The sequence below is a fragment of the Hylaeus anthracinus genome, unplaced genomic scaffold (assembly GCF_026225885.1).
Source record: "Hylaeus anthracinus isolate JK02 unplaced genomic scaffold, UHH_iyHylAnth1.0_haploid 11985, whole genome shotgun sequence".
Classification (NCBI taxonomy): Eukaryota; Metazoa; Arthropoda; class Insecta; order Hymenoptera; family Colletidae; genus Hylaeus; species Hylaeus anthracinus.
In genome coordinates this window covers 6820745-6830337 of record NW_026534333.1, presented here as the reverse complement: position 1 = coordinate 6830337, position 9593 = coordinate 6820745, and the positions used below count along the sequence as shown (strand labels likewise).

Here is a 9593-nt window from a genome sequence, read left to right as displayed (position 1 = left end):
TATCGGAAAATATTCTCCTGTATCATAACGGACTGTGTAGATGGAAAACTGCGAGAAACTCGACAGAATTTAAGATCAGAGCGGGAAAAATTCGTAGTTCTTCTTTTTCTATACTTGATTTAATAAAAATAGTACAAGTACCCAAATAACAACTACGAACTAGTTTTTCTATTATTACATACGCTGCTCAAAATGTAAGGAAATTCACGTGTCAGCCATTCTAAAATTTACTGCTTATCCTTTGTAAAAAGATATGCGTCGGAATTATTCATGTTCGATCACTCGCTTAAAAGTTTTTGATAAGAAGGGTTTGAAAAAACGTCAGAAAAAAATGTTGTACTACACAAAGATATGCTGGTTTTATTACAAAATTATAAAGTTATACATTCAGTTTAAAAGATGGCGTCTGTTTCTATTTCACAAACGCTCTGTAACTAACGCTTTCGTTCTTAAATATATACGTGTACACAAAATCATGAATATTTCTTTAATATTTACACAGACTTCGATAGTCGATGTTTCATTGCAATGTTGTTTTTAATCTCGTTACCTGTGATAGTATATTTTAATTTTCGTAAACATATATGCATTGAAAATAAAATTTATAAAAGTCATTCTGCTTTCGTGATAGACAAATACACGCCTCCTTCGAGTGCCAACAGGAACGACTCTTTCATAGCTTTGAACGGAATCGTTGTCTTTTCGCAAACGTCGACTTTGTGGTTTCGAAGAATCGTAATGAGTCCAACTTTGCTTTGGTAATGCGCGAAACGGGCACCTGAAAGTATACGTTTGAACAATATTAATATTTGAATTGTATACACGTACCGATACAGTTTAATTATATTACGCGTACCTATACAGTTCCTTGGTCCGTCACCGAAGGGTAGATAACTCATAGGATGTCTGGAAGCGACAGCATCATCGGTAAACCTCTCAGGGTTAAAAATCTCAGGGTCTGGATAAATTTGAGGGTCATGATGAATTCCATGTACCGGTATCCAAACTATCGTATCTTTTGGAATGGTGATTTTTGTGCCTTTGAATGTGTAATCTTCGGATACTTGTCTCTCTAGTACCGACAGTACGGGGTACTTTCTTAACGTCTCTGTGCGAACAAAAATATTTAATCGTAAATTTGTAGAGCTTACCGGTTTCGAATCAGCTCTAGAATAAATGTTATTCACTTTTCTGCTTGAGCGTAATCTGTTGGAAAATACGCACCTTGGAACACTGCGTCTAAATATTTCATCCGTTTCACTTTTTCGTACGTTACCCCCTCCTGACACGTCTCCCTGATTTCTGCTCGTAATTTGTCCTGTATTTCTTGATTTTGGGCTAATTCGTACAGCGCAAAACTTATCGTCGTCGAGGAAGTCTCGAATCCAGCTACGAAGAAGACGAACGCTTGCGACGCGAGCAGCGAGTCGGTCAATTCTGTGAAATGCAAAAGCGATTCCGGTAAGAATTCGATTAATCGCTTATTGAACGATTGATTCGGTACAGTGATATCTTCGGGTACAAGACATAGAACATTTTTAAGCAAAATTTGAAACCATTTACCAATGTTTTCTATTTTATGTGGGTGTTGCTTAAGTTCCATCAGCGTGTTGACAAAATCGGGTCGAACCACGTTGTGTTTCATCCTATACTTTATCGCGTCAACGATCGCATTTGTGAAGAATTCGTCAATGCCTGGTGGTTGCAATACACCACCAAAAATACTATACAAGAACGGTGCAATCTGTTTACAGGCATTCCTAAGCGATGTTCTAGTAGAAGGCAGGAAGATTTGTTTGCCCATTTTACGAAATTCGTTGTCTTCGTTCTTAAACGAGCTCATCTCGATACCGAAAGCGCAGCTACCGATTACGTCGGTTGTGAATTTTCCTGACAAATCGCGACATTCCACGGGTTCTTTGTTTTTCGCCAATTTGTCCAGATATTCTTCCAAATGATTCGCGCACTCCACCACGAGAGGAAACATATCTTTCAGTTTGCCGCTCGTGAATACTGGCGAGAGTTTTGCCCTCAACGGTCGCCATCTTTCAGATTTCAGCAGGAAGAGATGTTCTGACAGCGGTTCCACCTTTGAACAATTTTGTAATTAATACGTTTGCTTTTAAATAGAGGAGATAACGTTTACATTCGTTAGTTTGCTAAACACACATTAGACTATTAGACTCGAATTAAAGACATTTATTCGCGATTACCTTTGGGAACGTAGGTATTCCACGATTTGCGAATAGAGGAAAGTCTCGAATAAGGACGTCCTTGATTAGGTCTAGATCTTTGACGACGAGAGTAGGTGTACTCCCTTGAAATATTCCAATCGCTTGCGCGTGTTTGTATTCGTCGTACAGTTTCTTCACGAAAGTGCTTATGGCTATTTTCTGCATGGTCACATCTTTGACGTTACCGAAGAAAATCGTGGGCTTTGGTCCGCGTATGCCACGATTTTTCCAGAAATCATAGTTGGAAATGCAATAGTAGCAAAATGCCACAACTGTTATGGCGAGGCTGCCCAATATTATGTAATAGTCCGCCATACTGTATCGTCTTTCCTTGATAGAATAATAATTAAGAATAGTTATTCATATACGTCACACGTGGAATACTAATGTTCTTAAGAACATTATGGCGCAACAATGAAAGTATCGAACTGATAATAAAAATATTCTGAAATTTTGACAATTTCGTTTTACAAATGAAAAGATTTCTATAGGGGTAACGAAACCGAAAATAATATAAAAACACTTTTAAGTCTACGTCGTTTTTTCAACGAGTTGTACGTAAAAAAAAAAAAACAAGTTACGTGATCTTGAACACTCACGGGTACAATTTTCTTCACATCAAGTTCTCACGAGAGACTGGCTCAAATAAATAAAGGTTCGTCGTATCTCGCGGTTCAGTGTTGATTAAGACTAAAAACTTTACGGACGTTCTTTTGTATACAAGTCGCTTGTTTTCTCGTATGTATTGGATACAACTTTATAAGAGCAATTGATAAAGAATCACGAACGATGACTTGCATAAGAAGAATCACTCTAACTTCAGAACTCCTTTACAATAAATCATGATCTATGACTCTTATCAATCGCGCGACGACTATCTGCGATGGATAGATTTTTTAAGTCTATAACTGGTCAAGGTCGACTCTAGGACCGGTTTCAGGTCTCTGTATGGGGTATACGTAACAAGAAATACTTGGCAAAAGCTAATAAGGAAAACAGAATTATATCATCAAATTGTTGAAAATTATGTTTACGAGATAGTGACTCTACCGTTGATCTTGGAAATTGTTCTTTCATAATTACGCTGATACACTTATCGTCTAATAGAAACAATATTTTTTAACTACCGGTATTAGGTACAATTTATCTTTATTTGCGCTGCTAGACATATTGTTATCTGCTAACTGAAACCAATGACGTCGGTAATATTAACAAGTACCGATAAAGCCTTTTTCTCAAGTATCAATTAATGCTGTCATTGTTATCGTTATGTCATGTACTATATATAACCGCAACTATATATATAAATCTCGCTAAAGTCATGAAGTAACCAATTTAGATACATTATCATACGTTTTATTAACATAGATTAAACCAATCGATTTTGATATACTCATTCATACTCGCGTGTACATAAAGCGTATATGGGGATCAAAAGTGCCCTTAAACCGATTTCGATTGACGGTGATATCTTCGATAGGTTATCATAAAAGACTAATCTTTGCCAAGTTTCAAATCTCTATCTCGACTTGTTGTGAAATAAATCAAATTTATTTCATGACTGGGTGTGATGCGTAGTTTGAAAAATCAAAAACTGATTTTTTTTAGCTGTTTTGGTCTGTTGGAGTAACTTGTATACAGAATTTTTATAATACGTTTTATGAAATACGTAATTCTGAATGTTTTGACATTGATCAAAACAGTACAGCTATTAAGAAAACTAATATAGTAACCCTGAGTATTATCATTCTTATATAATTAAATAGTAGAATTACGTTACTATACGTTACACAAACAAGAACAAATTCATTCATTTCTATATACACGATAGCAAAGTCAGTCTCGATTAAATATTTAATTACTTAAAACTACCTTAACGAAGCCAACATTTTCATACATAGTAAAACACTTAAGGATGATCTGTCTCTTTATTAAATGATATTCGAATTTCTGTGAAAACTAATGCAATTCGTATATAATTTATATGAAAATTTTACTCTACTTTTCGACCTTGGTCAGCTTTAAGTACAAATCATTTTTAGGAGCCAATACAAACGCGAGTGGATGATATTCGTAAGGGATCGGTGTCTTCTCGCAAACGTCGACCTTGTAATTACGGATAATAGTAATAATTCCAACTTTCGATTGAAAGATTGCAAAACGTGCACCTGGAACAGAAAATTTCAAACGTGTACTCGAATCAAGTCCCGATTCCGTGGAATTATTTTTAATAGAATTTTTTCCTCGTACCGATGCAATTTCGTGGACCATCGCCAAAGGGTAAGTAATGCATCGCGTGCCTCGTCTTTTTCACGTCCTCGTCGAACCTTTCAGGAATGAACTTCTCTGGCTCAGGATAAATGTTTGGATCCCAATGAAAGCCGTATATTGGTATCCATACTTTCGTGCCCTTCGTAATGGATACTTTCGTTCCTCGGAATGTATAGTCACCCGTTGCTTCTCTAATTAAAAAGGCGAAAACTGGATACTTCCTCAACGTTTCTACAAACAAAAAATAATATTTTTGATTTTTCTGAAAATGTTCGGCGGTAGTTGGCAATTAACATTTACCGATCATCGTTAACGCCTACCGTGGAAAATCTTGTCTAAGTATACCATTTCCTTCAGGGTCTCGAATTTCCAATCTCCATTGTACTTCGTATGATATTCGTTAATTTCTTGTCGCAACTTCTCCTGTATATCCTGATTGAGTGCCAATTCGTATAGAGCGTGGCTAATGGTGCCAGAGGAGGTTTCGAACCCAGCCGCAAAGAAGGCAAACGCTTGGGCAGCAAGTACCATTTCCGTTAATTCTGTTAGATAACAATCAAAGTCGTCAATCAAACGATGCAACAAAAATTGAGTTTTTCATGTTAACTCGCACGAAACCACTACTCAATCTCTCTTCATCTGAACTCGTATATATTTATACGAATAAATCCAACCTACCAATATCGGAAACTTTTTCTGGATGCCTTCTGAGTTCCAGAAGTATATTCATAAAATCGGGCCTAACGATGTTATTCTTCTCCCTGTATTCCAGTGTTTCACTGGTAATCTTAATAAAAAACTTCGTTAATTCGTTGTACGGCAATACGTAACCAAGTAAATCGAACAGCTTTGGTATGCATTCTTTGACTCGGAATCTCAGCACCCCCTTTAAATCTTTGGCGAAGACTTCTTTGCCCATTTTACGAAATTCGCTTTCAGCGTCTGATAGAGAGTTCATGTCGATCCCGAACGCGCAGCTGCCGATCACGTCGGTGGCGAATTTCGCAGCCAGCTCTCGGACATCGACGGGTTCTCGTTTTGCTACTAGGTAGTCCAGATATTCATCCAGCTGTTTAGCACAGTCGAGAATGAGGGAAAAGGTTCCCTTAAGTTTGCCAGAGGTAAACACCGGCGAAAGTTGGGTCCTCAGCGGTCGCCATGATGAAGCATCCATGACGAAGAGATGTTGGTCCAACGGATCCGCCTATGTGTTTTTTTAATAAGGAGCTATGTATTAATTACATGAAAGCTCTGAGACTGAAGAAAGGGTTTAAAAAATGGCTACATACAAAATTATTGTTACGGTTACATATAATATAATTGTTCGTCCATATTAATCGTTCTCGTCCTTAATGAACGGAACATAACATTGGAAAAATGCCGAATGTACGCATATTTACCACTTTATTTTCCAAGAATCCTCGATTCGCGAACATAGGAAAGTCCTTGATGAGAACGTCTTTGACAAGCTCCGCGTCGTTAACGACAAGAGTAGGTGTCCGTCTAACAAATATGCCAACCATAGGCTCCTCTTTGTACTTCTGGTAGAGTTTCATAGCGTACTCCACTAATGACATTTGTCCCAGCGTATGACCCATGAAATTTCCGAATGGTACCATAGGTTTCGGTCCTGGTACCCCACGATCTTTCCAGTAATTGAATTTCGCGGAAAAATAATAGTACATCGCAAGAAGCACTGCTGCGATACCGCAGATCAGCTCCATGGTGCTGATCATATTGACTCTGTGTGTTTGTCAATTATTCGGCTGTTAGCGGTGTTGTGCTGTAAAGTATAAACAATATATTCATGTATTCTTTTAGAAGAAATTACTCTTAATGTTCGAATAATTAAGTCAAATTTCGCGCGCTTAATTAGGTGCCAGCGTCTCTATCGGGAAAACGTCCAAATTTGTCCTCGATAGTTTCTATTTTCACGTCTAGATGGCGCCGTTTACGCTGTTTTTTTACCGACACAATCGGTACATTACCATCATATCGGTAATTACTATACCCAAAGCGCGGATGCGATGTATGCGATGAAGCATGTTATCATTTTATTTGGGTGTATTGTAAAGCTTTGCGCTTATATTTAGTCAAGAAAAAATATTTCAGTGACAATGTAATGAATGTACTATGTGTCGATATAAAATATCGCAAATAAACATATAAAGAAAAATAGTATTCTACGATTGCACAGGTTTTAAACACTTTTCAAGAATTAAAAAAGCCTAATTAGAATAGGGTGCGTTGTAATAATTGAAAATCGTGAGTAATACCTGAATTGGAAACTTTGTTCACTTTGAAATCTTCTCTGAAGAGTTTGTTAGCTCGTTTGATATCTTTTACTGACGAACGCGATACTTTCTGTCTGGCACTGACTGTCGTCCACAGTATAATGCAGAGATTCTAATCCTCCCCTCATAAAAACGAAAGTACGAATTGTCGAGTCATGTTTATGTCTGGCAGCTATCTCCAGATTTCTGCTCTGGATATTTGTGTCGCGAGTTCAGGGTTTCTCAAATCAGACTCCACGTGCCCTCGGAGGTAAAGAAAATATTCATATTCGAAGTTCTGTAACTCGAATCTCAAGCAACGAGCTAAAAATTCTAAAAGTTATGAATATATTTTACGGACAAAGTTTAAGTTGAATAATATGAAACTATTTGACTCGAACGATGGTATTTACAGTGGTCCATTGGAACGCGAAGTTTGAGAAACTCGGGCATGGTAGATAAGGGTTATTCGTTTCCAAGTATGATCACTAACTATAAATATACGATAGATTTATAAGTTGAATCAAATTGAATACATAGGTGTGAAGACTAGGTGTATACCTTCTGTTCAACGCAATGAAGACATAATTTACTCTTTTTGTTTTAAACTGTAGACTTTTATCCTTAGACTCGTTAGATTCCGATTTATTTCAAGTTCGGTTTCTAATACAATTCGGTAGTTAGAAACTATTGGGTTGTCTGGAAAGTCCATGCCGATTTGTAGTAGGCGGTGCAGGTCTGAATATCGGAATGGTTGAAAACAAATTAACATGTGAACATCCCTTAAATGGTGGAAAAATTGTGGAACAAAATGGCACATATATAATTCAATAAATATATATCGAAATTCAAACGTGTCTTTGAATGTTTCTTAAAAATTTCCACGAACTTTCTGGACAACCCAATACATTACCGCTACGTTCCTACTTCTGTTGTATTATATTACGAAAAAGCTCGAGAGAGGAGTTTTGGTGTGCCTTATAAAGATTTGTGTTTAAGGATTCAGAAGGTGGTGAAAATAAGAGAAAGGACTAATGAGAATCGTTGTTATTCGGAGTTAGTGAGTAAGTGTACAAGGGTCGGATGCTTAGTTGGTGTATGGGGACGGATGACTAGGTTTGAAACTTAAAAATATTAGGTTGTCCTAAAAGTTTCTTTCGTTTTATTAATAAGTAATACATACACAATATTTGATGTCTAATGTTACATTATCGAATTGTGTACGATTCATTTTGCTCCATTACTGTTACAACATCAACATCTAAGAAATTAGATTGTCTATTTATATAAACACTACCGTACAAAATAATTCAGTGCAAATTACGAAAGAAACTTTTGGGACAACCTAATATTAGCTTATCCCATGAAGATAAAACTACTGACTAACCTAAAGTAGCGAAGATTAGATGGTACAGGAGATACATATTAACCTAAATGATATCCAACAGACTTAATATGCGTTGAAATTATTGCTTGTCATCGGATGGTGATAGTATCAGGAGAAAGGCCGATAGTTTGGTATTTTTAGGAGGGATTAACGAGCATAGAACTCTTGAATGTTGAGTCACTCGAGTCGTATCTTATAATGACTCGACAGTATAATATTCGATTCACCGTATTGTGTTGTATACTTGTCAGCTATTATTACTGTTATCTTGCTTGTGCTTTCCCGAAACCAAAATGAGTTGCATGTATTGGATTTGAGTCGAAAACGAAATTCAAAACGAAAGCTCAAAAGTTCATCGAATACCTTCTCGTTATTTCTTTTTCTTTAAACAGATTAATATCGAACACATCACAATTTGGACAGATCGGGATAGTGATGAATCGGATACACAAGTATGAATACTCTTGTTTCCTTTGGTATAGAAAGCTTTATGCTCTCGAACGTGTAGTCCTCAATTAATTTCTCTCAATGTACATTCGAATTAATAGCCATACAAGTAATTACTCTTAATATTCGCATAACGAATTTAAATTTCGCGCGCTTTTCAAAGTATAGCAAGTCGCCATCTAGCGGTTAATAAGACGAACTAGTTTTCGGAGTTTAGTCAGCACCTCTATCGGGAAAACGCTCAAGTTTGTTCTCAATAGTTCCTTCTTTCACCGCTAGATGGCGCTTTTAGATGGTAATTACCGACATGATGGTAATGTACCGATAGTTGTCGGTAAAAAACAGTGTACATGGCGTTAGACGTGAAAATAGGAACTATTGAGGACAAACTTGAGCGTTTTCCCGGTAGCGACGCTGACCTAACTCCTAAAATTAGTTTGGCCTATTCATTGGTAGATGCCGCCTAATTAAGCGCGCGAAATTTAAATTAGTTATGCGAACATTAAGAATAATTTCTTCTAACATTTTTCAACACTCTGTCATGACTCGACACGTATCTTTACTATCATTTTATGTAATATGTTTGCAGAAGATTTTACATTGTGAACATTCAAAAAAGTATTTGCTATATTAATATCCAGAGAAAATAGGTCGACAGAAAAAAGCACATGTTATGTGTATTTAAATTTAATAATTATAATAATTGTAATGTGGATATCGTCTGCTGCAGTGCCTGCGGTCGTGTTAGATCTGTAATAAAAGTAATTGTGAATACAGTATTGATAACGATTCTGCTTATTGTTTTTGTGACGACTCTACATTTTTCTTTATGTCGGAATCTTTATTTCTTATCAACATAAATAAATGAACTGCGTTATAAAGCGCTAAGAACCTAAAAAGACTGATCATTGTTATCTATCCGGCGTCTGTTTTTTTTTTCAGTTGTGCATACGTTTATATTTTCGTATTTTCACTTATTAA

At 36.5% G+C, this 9593-nt stretch overlaps 2 protein-coding genes across 3 annotated transcripts in view; one reads left to right on the top strand and one right to left on the bottom strand.

The window, feature by feature from the left end:
- Positions 1 to 332: 332 nt before the first annotated feature.
- Positions 333 to 6932, bottom strand: LOC128886786 (cytochrome P450 6a8-like). The gene is made up of 11 exons (XM_054141950.1): positions 6782 to 6932; positions 5906 to 6288; positions 5184 to 5709; positions 4826 to 5047; positions 4485 to 4736; positions 4236 to 4402; positions 2214 to 2564; positions 1564 to 2089; positions 1225 to 1437; positions 857 to 1108; positions 333 to 778 (listed from the first exon to the last, which is right to left on the bottom strand). The coding sequence occupies exons 2-11, from the start codon at positions 6239 to 6241 to the stop codon at positions 612 to 614; spliced, it is 3012 nt and encodes a 1003-aa protein (XP_053997925.1). The 5' UTR covers positions 6242 to 6288; positions 6782 to 6932; the 3' UTR covers positions 333 to 611.
- Positions 6933 to 9191: 2259 nt separating this feature from the next.
- LOC128886600 (ATP-dependent (S)-NAD(P)H-hydrate dehydratase) overlaps positions 9192 to 9593 on the top strand; it is a 63340-nt gene continuing 62938 nt past the window's right edge. The window contains exon 1 of one of the 2 annotated variants that reach the window (XM_054141636.1): positions 9192 to 9379. The gene's annotated coding sequence lies outside the window, so the exon portion shown is untranslated. The remainder of the gene's footprint in view (positions 9380 to 9593) is intronic. The other variant, XM_054141635.1, reaches the window with a different exon arrangement.